At 35.7% G+C, this 16,117-nt stretch overlaps 1 protein-coding gene across 17 annotated transcripts in view; it reads right to left on the reverse strand.

Annotated features, from left to right (window-relative positions):
- Wnk1 (WNK lysine deficient protein kinase 1) overlaps positions 1 to 16,117 on the reverse strand; it is a 129,664-nt gene that overhangs the window by 37,469 nt on the left and 76,078 nt on the right. For 15 of the 17 annotated variants that reach the window (XM_055604249.1, XM_055604247.1, XM_055604248.1 and 12 more), the window contains exons 6-9: positions 14,516 to 14,735; positions 12,813 to 13,146; positions 11,987 to 12,174; positions 3,922 to 4,002 (exon numbers count right to left, since the gene is read on the reverse strand). In XM_055604249.1, coding sequence (XP_055460224.1) covers positions 3,922 to 4,002; positions 11,987 to 12,174; positions 12,813 to 13,146; positions 14,516 to 14,735 — 823 coding nt within the window. Of the gene's footprint in view, positions 1 to 3,921; positions 4,003 to 5,741; positions 6,981 to 9,051; positions 9,307 to 11,986; positions 12,175 to 12,812; positions 13,147 to 14,515; positions 14,736 to 16,117 lie in introns of all 17 variants that reach the window. The other 2 variants (XM_055604263.1, XM_055604262.1) reach the window with 2 other exon arrangements.

Below are 16,117 nucleotides of genomic sequence, written 5' to 3' on the forward strand. Positions count from 1 at the left end.
CTATCTATCTATCTATCTATCTATCTATCTATCTATCTATCTATCTAGAGATAGGGTTACTCTGTGTAACCCTGGCTGTCCTGGAACTCATTCTGTAGACCACCAGACTGCCTTGAACTTCCAAAGACCCTCCTACCTCTGCATCCCAAGTGCTGAGATTAAAAACTTCATACCCATTGCATTAACCCATTTTACAAAATAAAAACTGATATAGAAGCTTGAATTTTAGTAATTTTTGGCTTCCTTAATACCTGAGACTCTAGAAAAGTAAAATAAGATACTAGACTACATATACCTCTTAAATAAACTGGCTTCATAATTTTGATTCTACTCAACTTAAAATATGCTGTAGCAGTATCTAAAATGAAAAAAAAAAAAAACCAAAAATTAATTTTAGTGATAATATTATTTGGCTGCATTTTCTTTACTACTGGAATCAACTATTTAGCACTTTCTCAATTTAATTTTTTCTTTTTTAGATTGTTCAAATTTATTTGTATTTATTCTGACAGGTTCATTTACATATATAGTGGATTTCAATAATTTTCACTGATATTACCCTTTCTCTTCCTCCCTCCTTCTGTAGAATCCCCACTCCCACCCCAAGAATTCTCCCTTCTACTTTCAGGTAGGTGTGTGTGTGTGTGTGTGTGTGTGTGAGAGAGAGAGAGAGACAGACAGGCAGTTAAATTAGTACTGCCTGTATTAGCATAGGAGGTTATTTACAAGAACATGAGATACTTTTTGAAGAAAATGATAAGCCTTCCCTCAGCAACCGTTACCTCTAGAAGCCAAGATTTCTATAACAGTAAGCTTTTTCCTAAATAGTTAAGAGAGTTGTTATCCAGGTTCTGCTTGAATGGATGAATTCAAGGAAGTAAACGAGCTTTCTCTTCTACATTGGTGGCCTGTTTTTGATGTGATATTTATCTAACAGAGGTGGGACCTTATGAGCTATTTTTCTTTTCTGAGAGTCCAGGCTACCTTGAAACATGATTCTCGTTTAGCTCCCTAAATGCTGGCATTCCAGGTGTATGTGCATCATCATGTTCACACATATTACTAATTATTTTAATTTAACATTTATAGTATTATGCTACTTAATCATCACATACTTTGAGTGTTTAACTTGATAGCTTATTTCTTTCTACTTCATTTTATAATATTTGTAGGTATGCACACATGTAAGTATACATGTGTATTTAAGACAACTGACATTTCTTTAGCAAGGAAAAGGAAAAATGAAGCATATACTTAAATGTTAGCATCATCATTATTTTTTTTTACTGGTGTTGCCCTATGTTGAAAGGTAAGCCAGGTGTGTAGCTCATGCTTGAGAGGCAGAGGCAAGAAGATTAAGAGAATACAAGACCAGCTTGGACTATATCACAAGAGATGACTCAAAAAGCCTGTAAGTAATTGGTATTCATCACAGTGTTTCTGCCATTAACCAACTTTACATAACCTGTAATTTGATTCTCACTAGAGATTGTAAAATAGATTTGATTGAGGTTGGTAAAAAAAAAATTCAACTTCTTCAACTTAAACATAATTATAGATGAATTAAAGCTATTTGTTTGGAAGAAATGTTATAAGGAATACAAAGCATGCAACCCCTGGTCAAAGGGTTTTTTAAGAAGAGATGTTAGTCACTGGGTAAATGTGGATACAGAAGTAAGTAATTTCTTCAGTATAAAACACTCAACTGCTTCTGAATAAAGATGCCAAAAAAATCTCCCCCCCCCCCCATCTATCTATCTATTGTGTGTAAGTGTCCTGTTTCTCTGTGTACTATATGCATGCCTGGTATCCAGAGGTCAAAAATGGGTACCAGATTGCCTGGAACTCTAGTTTTTAAAGCAGTGTGTGTGTGTTGGGAACCAAACCCAGGTTGTCTGCAAAAGCCTCCAGGGACCTTAACTGAAGAGCAGTACTTCAGGCCCCTAATTTTTATTTTAAATTAGGTCTGTTAAGATATGAACATGTGCCAGGTCTGGTGGGGCACGCCTTTAATCTCAGCACTTAGGGAGGCAGGGGCAGGCTGATCTCTGTGAGCTTGATGCCAGCCTGGTCTACAAAGTGAGTCCAGGACAGCCAAGGCTTTACAGACCCTGTCTCAAAAAAAACAAAAACAAAAACAAAACAAAAAGGGTCTGTACATGTGATAATTGTTGGTGCATACAGAGCTGGAATTTCAGGCAGTCAGCTCTGAGTCCCATTGTGTGAATGCTGGAAACCAAACTCCAGTCTTCTGCAAGAGCAACAACTGTTCTAAACTGATGAGGCACCTCTCAGCATCACTGAATGTTATTCTATTTTTGTGTGTATAGTGGTGTGTATCTCTGTGAATTAGAGGACCCTAGAGAATATGCCATGGTGTGTACATATAAGCTAGAGAACAACTTTGTGTTAGTCGTTTTCTCCTTCCACCTCTATGTGGGTCCCAGGCACAAACTAGGTCTTCGGGGTTACACAACAGGCACTTTATCTGTTAAGCCATCTCACCAACCCAAGATTTAATCACCATTAAGATCAAGTAACTAGATGGAACAGTGGCGCAGGCCTATATTCTCAGTACTCAGAAAGGCAGAGGCAGGTGGATCTCTGCGAATTCAAGAACAGCCTGGTCTACAAGTCTAATAGTCAAGGCTACACAGAAAAACCCTGTCTCCAAAAAATAAAAAATAAAAAAAAAATCAAATAACTATATGGTCACATCTTGTATTAAAGGAGGCCATTTATAGGAAGAACAAAAACCTTTGTTTCAAAATTAGAAGCAGAAGTCACTTTACAATATGGTGGTTAAAAACTATATAGTTGGAGAACTATTAATAAGATAGTTTATCATATTATACAGATAAATATGAATTTTGCTTGAAACAATTATGCCAAAAGAATAATTTTCTTGCAAATAAAAGCATTGATGAACTTTACATATTTAATTTTTAGATTAATAAAATTTTACTATTATTTTGGTCCTTTTAAAACTCATGAAGATCTTTTGAGATAAACCTCCCAGGTCAAAGCTTAACTTAAAAAAAAAACCAAAATCTTGTGGCTGGAGAGATGGGTCAGCCGTTAGGAGCACTGGCTGTTCTTTCACAGATCGTGAGTTCAATTCCCAGCAACCATATTGTAATAGGATCTGGTGCCCTTATATGGTGTGCAAAAAGACAGAGCACTTAATTTTAAAAACTCTTCCTGCAGTAGTTGCTCTTTATGTTCTCTTTTTTTAAGTGTTTGTGTGCATGTATACATCATCTAATATGAACGCTTAATGCCCGAGGAGGCCACTGGATTCCCTGGAATTAGAGCTACAGATGTTTGTTACCCACAGCATGGGTCCTGGGAACTGAACCGAGGTCCTTTGAAATAGTACATGCTCTTAAATAGTGAGCCATCTCTCCACTTCCTTTAAAATAATTAAAAAGGTGTTCTTTAGGTTTTCATTCAGTCCCTCTTGTACAAAATCTTATATTTTATCTGACAAATTAATAAAAACAAGTTCACTATCTGAGGCACGCACCATGGGTTGGAATGACAAGATACAAGTTGAGGTTTCTCTGTGGAGGCATGGCTGTCTGGGAACTCACTCTGTAGATCATGTATAGACCTTGAACTCAGAGATCTGCCTGCCTTTGCCTCTCAAATGCTAGGATTAAGGGTGATAAATGCTCTTACATGGACAAGCACAAGTAGAAATAAACCAATACTCTTTGTATGGCTTACCTTATGCACAAAATCATTTAAGAAGGCAAATAAATTATATAACTATTCTTTTCAACACACACCTACTAAATTGTTCGTAAGTACATAAGAAACGTTATGACAATTACTCTTTCAAAAGCTTGGCAAGCCCTTTGCATCAGAAGTCTAGCTCATAAAGATGTAAAACATGAGGTAGCAGTGTAACACTCTTACCTGCTGAGGATGTGGGATGGGCTGCGAAGACAGAACCCCTGCTAAGCTACCTGACGTTTGGCCTTGGCTCTGCCCCTGTGCCTGGAGAAAAAAAAAAGCAAATACAAATTAGAGAAGGTTTGTACACAGAGAGTTTAGACTTTTGTATAAATACTTCAGATCCTGAGAAGACTGCTTGATCAAAATGAAAAGGCTTGATAGTACAGTATATGACAGACCTCTGGGATTTGGGGTAAGGTAAGTTTAGAAAAAAGAGCATAGAACATTTCTGATCACATCTCAGGTAAAAGCAGACAGACAAAAACACAAACATGTAAAGTTAAAAACCTACCATTGATGTTGGCTATAGTTTTAGCTGGCTTGAACAGTCAGATTCACAATAAAATTGTCATGGGAAAAATGTAAGATAGCAACATGAAAAAAATTTATTCCAGATAATTAAAAAAAAACACATTTAAAAAGGCTATTTGGTTCTCTTTTGCTATTTCTTGTAGTGTTATATTAACTGATGAAAAATATCAAAGGTCTATTAAAAACCAACTTCTAAACAGGAATATAATGGCTGCCCAAGGTAACATGTGGAAATATCTGGAGTCACTCTAATTGTGAAAACTAGAGGAAATGGTTGCTACTTCTAGAGCTGCTACTAAAAAAAATTCTATAATGACCATAAGAGTTCCACTCAAAACAATGGATTAACCAACTCAGAATGTCAACCATACTGGGTCTGAGAAATTGACCAGCATATTCCAATTAATAAGTCTAAATTAACTGAAAATAGAGTGCAAGAATATGTGTTAGGGAAATGAATGCACATATACTATGATATAAACATGTAAAGGAAATGAAAGGCTACCATCTTTATTGCTCCATTTCAATTTGGAAAAGGTTGTTTAAAGTTTACATGGATGTATCACACTCCATTAAAATTTAAATTATTTAATTTCTTATTTCCTTTTTAATTTGTAATGCTTTAAGGATAATGTATATACACAACATGCTGACACTGTTTAAATTTCAGGGTCCTTTTGCTTCCTAAGTAACTGATATTCTTAAAAGAGTATATGAAATTGTCATTACTGACTTCTTTAATTTTGTGTCTTTGTTTATATTTGCATGAGTATACATACCCACGAGTGTGAATAAAATTTAAAATGTACTGAGAGAACAGGGACTGAGATATCTACTGTTCCTAACGCTGCAACACAATTATAAATTCATACAAAACCCAATAAAATCATTACAGTCACTAATATTAGACATAGTCCCTAATGACTGATTAATGTCCAATTTGGGTCTTTAATACAGAGGTTTGAGTGATACCATTTCAAAAGGGCATGTTCACTTGTTAAGCAGAACATTTATAATATGTTTTCTTAAGTCCTCCTTATAATGAAACACCCTGTGTTTCTTAATAGGACACCAAAAAGTTTTCAAAACTTCCCATTTTTGCTTCATGGCTACAGTTTTAAACCATAAATTTAAAAATGTTTTGTTAGGAGAAGGCATTATACTAAAATCATTTTATTATATCTACATAATCAATAATCTAAATGACAGACAATTGCATTTTCATTACTACCATAAAATTCCACATGATGATTAGTCATTGATTGTGACGACTAAAATCACAGGCAAACCAGGTATTTTCTGCTTTATGGTTCATGCTTAAGTACAAGTATTTATAATCACAAAAGAAATCCTATTAAGAAAATAAACATTCCTCATAAATCCATGATTCATGGAAACGAGATAGAAAATTTAAATGTGCTGGTGCATAATAGGGTAGTTTAAAAGAATCGTGAAAGTTTTCCTATAACCTGTGGATGGAGTGCAGATCCTCCTGAAGAATATGAGGCAGATAAGACCTGCTGAGGTGTGGTTCCTTGGGGGAAACAGAAGAAGAGTGGGGAATCTTGTAACACTGTCTGAGGCAGACGGATAAAGGGCAATGAGACGTCAGAGCCAAAAGGTGCAGCTGTTCCCCCTGTAGGGGGAGGTGACTGAAAATCACTGAGATCTGAAGAAGTGATTTGAGAGGAATCACTGGAATATTCTGGGCTTCCTATTGGCCAGTTCTGTCCCATAGGCTCTACCACAGAAATGGTCAATTCTGGGGCATGGTTATTACGCTGTTCTTCAGTAACAGGCTGCAGATGGCAATGTAATCCAACTGACTGAGGAGGCAGTTCTTCCTGACTTGAGTCCACTGCAACCTGTCGATTTCGGTAAACACGTTGAGGTAAAATCCCACCTCCTTCTCCTGAAGAGGAACTTGGTGTTTGAGCATGAAATTCAAATACACAGTTGCTTCTGTTCTCATTGCTATGAGTTAACACAGCTGGTGCAGAATGAGGTACAAAGACAGGGTGAAATTTCAAATGTGTAGCATCTGTACTGTTAGGCGCAGAAACACTAGAAAGGGGTGATGCAGGATTTGGTCCAGAATCTAATCTTAAATTCTGAAGGTGTCCTACCAGGAAAGCCTGTCCAGATGGAAATTCAAAGACAGAACTTGAGGAAGGGCCCCCAGGCACTGGTTTCTGTTCAGGTATCTGTTTCATAGGACTTGACAGTACTGGTGAGTTGTATGAAATGCCCTCATACTGTCCTGCCACCTGGGCCTGATAATGCACCCCAGCTAGATACACTGTTTCCTGAGGAATAAAATAGCGAGCTTCTTCTGCCAGTACTAGTCCAGGTCTATAGTCACTGTAAATCTGGGCTGGCTCAAACACAGGTTGGACCTGCATCTCACATAGCTCTCTATTTACTCTATTGGCTGTAGTACCCAACATAACTATGGCCTCTGGTGTCCAGTTAGTTGGGCTGCCACCAGGTGGAAGAAGATTTTGGCCAACAGTCCTCAGCAGGGGTTGGAAGTGGCGAGTTTGGGCTTCCAGGAAGGAGGTGCTCTTACGTCGTTGGGAAATGGCTACTTTCGGTGGACAGATGGGAGGTGGTGAAAAAGAAACTGGACGTTCATGAATAGTTGGGAAAAATATCTGTGATTCTGGGTATGTTGGGGTCCCCCCACACGGATGCGCCATGGACTGAGGCTGTATCAACATGAATAAGACAAGTAATTCAAACATTCAATATGAAAAATTACATCAGACATGCACAGCTGGATAGTTCTGTATAAGCCCACAAAGTGGCCACACCAAAATTCTAATAACCAACGAATACTTTTGGAAATCATGTGTATAGCAAAAATCCACTAAATACATCCAGGGCCAATAAAGTCAATCTGTGGCACTTCCTTGAATGAAAGAAAAAACAACTACTTTCCCACAAATTCCTCTCTTAAAGCAAAGACATGAATTATACTTCCTAAGTAATTATTTTAAGAATGAACATTCTTAAAATTTGTCAATGGAAAGAGATAAACTCAAAATATTAAAGGACAATAAATAACCCTATTGGTTTTATACTTAAAAAATACTGCAATTTAAGCTACTGTTCCACAGTGATAGTATATTAATTAGAGGGTTCAATGTTATTTTCATCAACAGTAGATGATCAGAAGAAATTTATAATAGTATAAATCAGAAGAGATTTCTGGTGTATGGTATAAGACAAACAAGTCAAGTACAATGGTACATACTTATAACATTAGAACTCAAGAGACTGGGGCAGTTTTCTACTAGAATTTTTGAGTACAGGCTAGCCTGAGAAACTACATAGTGAGACACTGTCTTAAAAAACAAATAACAAAAAGATAAATGACTTGTTTTTCCCTTCTGTATTCAAAACTACAATGAATAGGTTTACTATAAAAGAGATGCCAAATGATTCTTCTGATCATTGCCAAGGGTTGAACACCTGGAGTTTTCTCATTCTGACAAATCAGGTGAAAGGGAGATAATATAAAATAATAGCAAACCTGATTTAATAGCACTTTTTGTTTCCAAAATTTAAGACTGAGCTTAGAATTCTAGCTTGGCAAATGCAATGTACATAGTTCTCTATCATGTACTGGACTCCTGGAGTGCTTGCCTGAAAAAGGGTTCAGGTTCAATCCTCAACAATACAATACCAAAAATGGGTGTTGAGGTCAGAGGACAACCTCTGGTGTTGGTCCTCACCATCCAACTTGTTTAAGACAGGTATCTATTGTTTGATGCTGTGCACCATAGGCTGGAGAGCCTATGAGACTCTGGAGAGTCTATCACCACCTCCCTTCTAGCCACAGGAACACAGATTATAGACACCAACTACGGCAGGATCTGCAACTGGGTCTCCACGACTCTGCAGCAAGCACTTTAGTTACTGAGTCATTTCCTTAACTTACTAAAGTATTTCTGCATCAAATCAGAATGCTCATATTTTAGTGATTATTAAAGCTGTGTCCTAAAGCCATAAACATTGTACAGTTACCCATTTTTATAAGTAAAAAATCTTAAATATTTTGGAATATTAGTTATATTCTCTGTTTGGAAAAGCAGCCAACAAGATCTCACAGTAATTAAAGTAATTTTAGAGGCTGTAGCTTTCACAGACATTGATGGAGACAAGGAAAGTTATACGTTACATATGTATCTAATATATTTGTTAGAATCTATGCTCCATCTTATGAAGAAAAAAGGGTACTTTCAAAGAGAAAATAGCCTTTTGGTTTTCTGACATAACATTTTACATCCATGACTGAATTAAAGTCAACTTTTACTACTCAAGTGATTTAAAAAATAAAGAACTTAACTAGTTATATCCCTTAAGAATAATTTGAGGAGAAAACACATTTGATTAATGTTCGGTAGAATCTACTTTTGATTAGGTTAATAATGAGTTTAATTAGGTGATACACATATATTTTGCTAAGATATAAAAATGCAAACCCTGTATTAATAGGCTATAGGAAAGTATAGTAAAAACTATATTGATATGTGCTAATGATATTATAAGGATTCTCTTTCATTGCCTCCTTGTTTTTTATTCCCATTTAAAGTCTTATTACAAAAAAAAAAAAAAAATAAAGTCTTATTACAAAAATGTTTCCTAAAGGAATAATTATCCTAAAGCACAACATTTGCTAATAAGTTTAGTTTTGCTCTTTAAGCAAATCCTCCGTGCCCGGATGTATTCATTGGCAATGGTTTTTCACTTGTCAGGAAGTTTACAGTTACATACAGTAGTGACAAAGAGGGAAGGCAGGCTGGAGCGTCGGTGCTTGCGCTGGGAGGCAGAGTGCATAGGCAGGACACTCTCCAATGCTTTAGAGAGCTTTTCGGCAAAAGTTTCCTCGGGGGCAGTCCGAAGGAGGGAAGGGCAAAGAGGTGCAGACAGCACTGGTGGGGTGGAAGGGGCACTGGGAGAGATGCGGGACAGAGAGGGGACAGCAGAAAGATGGGGAACACAAACCGACATGCTACGGCCACGACGAGGCTAAACAGAAAACAAACACACATGAAAAACACAGTCATTTGAAAACAAAATAACAAATGTACAGTGATAATAGGGTATAGTTAACATAAAAAATGTTCTACCCTCCCCAATTCTGCAAAGTAAAAAAAAAAAAAAAAAAAAAAGAAAAGAAAAAAAATGTTTCGGTAAGACATAATTCTACAAAGCACAGCTGGTATATTATAACTATGCTCCCTGTTCTGGTGGTTTTGTGCAGATTTTCTTATAAGCAATCAAAAATCAGTTATGACCTTGAATATTTTGAAGTAACACTACAAGTACAGAAATAATAAAAAAATGACCATCAGTACCACACAAGAAAACAATGAATTATAGCTCTAAAAACGTAGTAAGATTAAGCAAGAATAAATACTATTAGAGTACAATTTTTGGAAGATTTTAAGAGTACATTATTTGCAAGAACTCTAGTAACTTAAGGGAAAAATTCATCTATGTTAGAAGGCAGGCTACACAGAAAAGTTGTTGGCTTATACTACTTTATTACACTTGCCATTTTCTGTACAAAGATTTAAAAGTCATTATTGACTAAAAGAAAGGGAATATCTTTCTGAAGTTCACAACTGGGTATCAGAAATATTGTGTACTGTTATAAAGGAAATGCCTTCAATTTGACTCTCTAAAGAAGCAACACTCACCCCCCATATACAAGAAATTCAGTTTAAACCTACAAAGTTTGAGATTTAAGAGAAAGGGTTTAACATAGCTACAGAGATGGTCTAATACTGTGAGGTTGTCTGGAGCAAGTCTATGACCTATTTCTTTTTCAAAAATTGCTGCAAAGAATGCTTTCAGCCAAACTTGGAGCCAATCAGTAAGTAATACCATGATTTAGTTTATTTTGGCTCCAAGCATTTACCTTTGTTTCTCTTATTTTTAAATTTTCTTACAATTTATACATTATTGTAAGGCATATCAAGTTCCCAAAAAGAGACAACAAAATTATAAAATATTTTACTAAGTACTTATAATTCTTTATAATTACTCTATAGAATACTGTCATCAAAAAAAACTAGAAAGAGCCTGATTTTAGAGCACCAAATAAATACAGTATGTTAATGGCTTAAGCATTTAGCATCTACACAAACCATCAATCCTATTTGTCTTTTAAAAACAGAGATAAGCTCATGATGAGAGAAGCCAGGGGTTGAAAAAACTGTTAGACAAAGGGAGAAATTAAGAAGTGCTGACAATTAATGTCAGTATACAGAAATAAGTCACCCAAGATCATAAACCCTTCTTAGGATAAGAACATACTGTTAAATGGTTAGTATATATTAGCAGTAGTTTTCTTTGTATTAATATGGCCATTCTTCTTGGGACCTAAGTCCAAAATAAGACTGATCAATCAGTGGACTCCAAAACAAACAACATATATGAATAAAAAATATTTTTCCTGAGAAAAAAAAAATTCATTAAAAAAAAAAAAAAGAATTCTACAAGTTCAGATTAAAGCCTTCTGAGAAGGAGGAAGGAAAATCAGCCTGCTTAAAGATTATACTAAACAAGTGATAAAAAGTGAGCTATTATCATCTAATTACTGTCTGAAGTATATGATCTGTTTTTCTCGAAAGACCTCACAGAGAGTCAGCAAAAGAAATGGGAATATTTTATGATTCATCTACTAATTTAACATTTGCTACTGCAAATGAAAAATGTGCGTACATATCATATACACACAAGTATAACGATTCCAAGAAATTACTTCTATAAGCTGACTCTGAAAATAAACTGGCAATAAAATAAATACCAAATAAAGGAAAAAGCAAATGAACATATACTGGGAAAGGAACACACACAGCAACTGATGATTAACTAAATACAAGCAATAAATTAGTCAGAGGTCATACAATAAAGGATTCCTTTACTCTGTAATACTCACATGCAACATTTTATAATAGTTTGAAGGTCTTACCTGGTTTTTATACAAAAAAAAAAAAAAAAAAAAGAAAAATCTTACAGAAAACACTTAAAATTACTTTAGTAGTAAGCTTTAAAGGATATTAAGAAAAAAATAACTTACTCCACCCACAAGTCATTCTGGTATACCTAGTTTATAACACTTTAAAGCTTTAACTCATAGGTGCTGAAAGGAGTACAGTTTAGTCTTAAGGTTTACATAGCTGCTTTTGTAAAAAGTTCAGCTAAGTCTTACTTTTTAATGTGTATGTTACCCAGCCTGATCTACTCCAGTTATTCTCATAAACTGACTGATTCCCTTTAGAAATAATATTAACCCTTAGTCTCTACATTGAGTTGGTTGCAAGCCACCCCAACAGATAACAAAATCTGAAGCTACCCACGTCCTTTACATATATTATCATAGTATTTGCATATATATCTATGTCTAGATTACTTAGAATACTTAATAAAATTCAAAAGCCATGTAAAGAACTGTCATATTGATAGGGAATATAATAAGAAAAGTCTGTACATGTTTGGTACAGACAAAATTTTTAATCATTTTACTATTTCAGTCCATCCACATAGAAACACATAAACACAGATAAAGAAGACTGACTAGATCATTTATATTCTCTATCTTAGACTCATATTGCTACTTAGATGACATAAGAAATAATTGAAATGATAGATTGCCTATGGCTGTAATTTTAGTACTGCATTTTCTTATGCATTTACTCACCATACTTGAGGGTGGATACACCCCCTGGGGCTGTGACTGTGCTTGGACACTGGAAGCAGTGTGTCCTGGTGCCGTGCCAGCAGAATATGCCTGTTCATGCTGGGAACCATAGGAAACTGTTTGTTGGCTGCTCACTCGGGATTCTGTGAAGACGGATGATCCCTGACCACTGTCAACTGTTCCATCAGCTGAAGGAGAAATGAATCAGAGGGGGGGAAATAGAAGAGGAAGAAGCTGTTCACATTTTAGAGTCATTATATTAATGTTATTGTTTATTTCTTTGTTCAAATCTGAAGTAAATTAAAAAATAATAGCTTAAATAAATACTTAAAAACATTAAGTAAATTTCTACATTTAAACGAGGGACTTGTGTTAAAAAGTTGCACTCATAAGAAAAAAATTCTCTGATTAACACTGAATGTTTTATCATCTAAAGAGCAAACAAAACTTGTCAGTCTTAAATTGACTCCACCTTCCAGGTTTTACCCTGTGGAAACCTATATGTACTTGATAATCAGTTATGAGCACTGGCCTCATCACACTTTGGTCTGCTTTGTAGTTTTCCTAAAAGAGCTGAACCAGATCAACAGCTACAATTATAAACTGCAAAATTAATTCACTCTTCATTACATTCATTTATTTTAAGGGACTAAGTAAAACAGATACCTAAAAACTGAAAATGTTGAGACACTGGAAGATTTCAGACTTCCTATATCCTAAGCACGTTTTCTCAGTGTTCCATCTTTCTATTAATCATGGGTGTAAGAATGGAAACAGTCAATAAAGAACACCACTAGCACATCTGTTTACTTCCCCAAATACTTACATAACACAGATACACTAGGTTGCTGATATTGTAGCTGTTGGTGTTGATCTGCCTCTGGTTCTTCAGGCTCTACTTGCGTAGAGACTGATGCAGAAGTGGTGGGAGCAGTAGGTATGCCAGTGCTAGCAGAAGAGAGCTGCTGGAGTCCTGCCTGCGAGACAGCTGCTTGTTGTTCATTCTGTTGTTTGAGACTGCTCTCTTCCTGTTTTCTTTTTTCTTGCTCTTCTCGCACCAACTGCCGCTGCTCTCGTTTTCTCTTAATTAACGATACCCTGTCTTTGATAGCTTTAGCCATGGTCTTATGATCTCCTTCACAGACATACCCAGACTCGACCTATAATAAAAGGGAAGAACTTGACCTAGAATAAATATTAGGAAGAACAGGGTATCTAGAGAAAATGACTTAAAAACAAAACAAAGAAATGAACAATGTTGAAGAAAAGTAGGCTAGTCGTTTGTTTATTTATTTATTTATTCATTCATCTATTCATTCATTCATTCATTCATTCATTCATTCATTCATTCATATTTTATGACCATTGGTGTTATGACTGTGCCTATGTCTGTGTGAGGAGTTACAGACAGTTCTAAGCTGCCATGTAGGTGCTGGGAAGTGAACTCAGCTCCTCTGGAAGAGCACTCAGTGCTCTTAACCTCTGAGCCATCTCTCCAGCCCAGCTAGTCTTTTTTTGAAGGGGTACATGTGTGTATTTTTTAAGTCTTACAACATAGCCCAGTTGGCCCCAAACTTGGAATCCTCTTGCCTCAGTTTCCGAATACTGGAATTACAGGTTTGTGTCACTACTATAGATACCTTAGGATTCTTTTTAATCAAATATTAAATTACTAGTCTGCAATAAGTTTCTCTACAATTGTGGTGAACAAAGTGGATCCCACCATCTTTATAGAATATATAAAATTAACAATAAAAATAAGTGCCTCTTTCATACCTGACCCTTTCTCTATTGAATAGTGGGGTTTTTTTTTTGTTTTTTAATTCTAGTAATTCTATGACTATCTTGTAATAGTTGTCTGTAGAGGCCAGAGCTTATCCAATCCCCTGGTACTGGAATTTTGGTCGGTGTGAGCTACTTGATGTGGGTAGTGGAAGATGAACTAAGGCCTTTTTAAGAGCAGTATACGCTGGTAACTGCTGAGCTACCTATCTCTCCAGTAACCAAAGTGGAAATACTTTAAAATTCTGTAAATCTCGTTGTAGTATTTATGAGGATGGATCAAAGGCTAACCAATTTAGATACAATTCCAAACTTGGCCTAACTGGATATGCCTATAATCTCAGCACTCAGGGGGCTAGGACAGGAGGACCATGAGTTCAGTGTTCACAAAGCAAAACAGCATAACTAACACATTTTGACAAGAGTCAGCTACAAAGGATGAGTTATTCACTTTTACAGAATTTCAGAATGCATTCCAGTGTTCTACCTCATTCATCCACTTATACCTACATGTTATTCTTCTCATACAAAATATTTAAAGCTCTAAAACCCAACCATGTTATCAAAACAATGCCAAAAAGCACAAAGAAAGAACTTAAAGAGAAATCATAGAAAAATCCCCCTATCTAAAGTTAAATATTTGGGAGCTACACAACTTCATGTTTATGAGACATGCAACATACATCACTATATTTTATTTTTTGCATACAAGAATCAGTATACATCAACATTTAAGGGCCAATTTACCATTTCTTGAGCAACATCTTCTGGTACATCCCTCTCCAAGTCAAAGGAAAACTCAATAGCTTCATTGTCTTTGTATTTTCCCTTTAATTTCTTAATATCTTCAATACGCAGCCATAACTTAATAGCTATCTTTTCTCCATCATCTTCTTCTGCTAATTCTACCCGTACCCCTGTTTCCTCCTGGAAAAAGGCATGGTTCAAAAGGTCTTTGATGGAGTATCTTTCAAAAAAAGAAAAAGGAAAAAAAAAGTCATTAGTTTGAAAGGATATTTTTCTTTCTCTTTCTGAGAAAATATCTCAGTATGTTGACTCAGACTACAGAGTATTTACAGGCATAAGAAGGACTTTTCAAACGTATGTGCTTATTCTTATTTAACTAAGGAGAAGGTCTGCTATTCGTTCCAACATTAGTCCATTTGAATGGTAATGTCACAGTTGTGCATGTGTGCACATGCTGGCAATGGAACCGGGACTTTGCCCATTCTAGACAAGCACATCTGCATCTCCAGTCTATAGTTCCATGTCAATCTGTTTTATTAGTAACACCTGATAGGGATAATTTTTAAACCAAATGATCCAATCGTATTAGTAGAATATAATTATGGCCACATAAAATACCAAAGCCTCAAAATACCAAAGAAACATAGCAAGAAACAAACAAAAAACAAATAAAAACCCCAAACCAAAAAAAAAAACCAAAATGGTATATGACCTTTTCTGATTCTTAAACAATAACTATCCAATGGAATACCAGTTCCTGACTGTTATAAAATGAAGGCTGAGGAGTCTTTCTCAAAGTTCTACAGTTATAAATGATACAATCAAAACTAGAATGTAAATTTATTGATTTCTATTTACTATAATAAATTCCAATTCCTTATCAACAACTTGTGAATTAAACAAGTCAAAAGCTGGTTGCATAACAATCAATCATCTTTACACAGTAATCAAATAAACTGTTGCATCCAGAAAAGAAACAGAATGTTTTAAGACGCATAACAAATATCCTTTTGTTTACACTGAAAAGGTCTTAAAAAAGCAAAACAGAAACTCAAACTAAATATCCACTGAATGGTCTCAAAGATCATGATGTTAAGCTCTTCTAAGTAACAATGTTTTGAAAAGAACATGAGACTAGAAGAGTGAAGATATGGAATTCTTGAATTTGACTGATATACCCAACTGTGCCCATATTTTAGGAGATAGTTATGCTCAATTTACAGTTTATATTTGTATTAATTAGGATGGTGTACTTTTTCTTCTTAAGCTGGTATGGGGGTGTGGTAAAGGCGGATTATTTTTCAAACACAGATTGTGGATCTTTGCCAAGCCTACAGGTGAGCTGTTAACTACACCACATAGCAGATACTTGACACTGTTCTCAGAAAAGTCCTGTTTGCACACATGACTATGCCAGATCTCCTCCTGAGCCTTGGGTAAAAATCTCTTTTTACTCGAAGGAATTTTGATGTTTTGTTCTTTTTCAATCCTGAAATAATAGCAGGAAAACTAAGGCCTGTGCAGTTTAGTTGATTTTCAACAGCCAGGATTTTACTTAACCTTTCAAACTTCATTTGCGGGGGGGGGGGGGGGGGGGGGGGG

The sequence above is a fragment of the Psammomys obesus genome, unplaced genomic scaffold (genome assembly GCF_907164565.1).
Source record: "Psammomys obesus unplaced genomic scaffold, mPsaObe1.curated_primary_1811, whole genome shotgun sequence".
Classification (NCBI taxonomy): domain Eukaryota; kingdom Metazoa; phylum Chordata; class Mammalia; order Rodentia; family Muridae; genus Psammomys; species Psammomys obesus.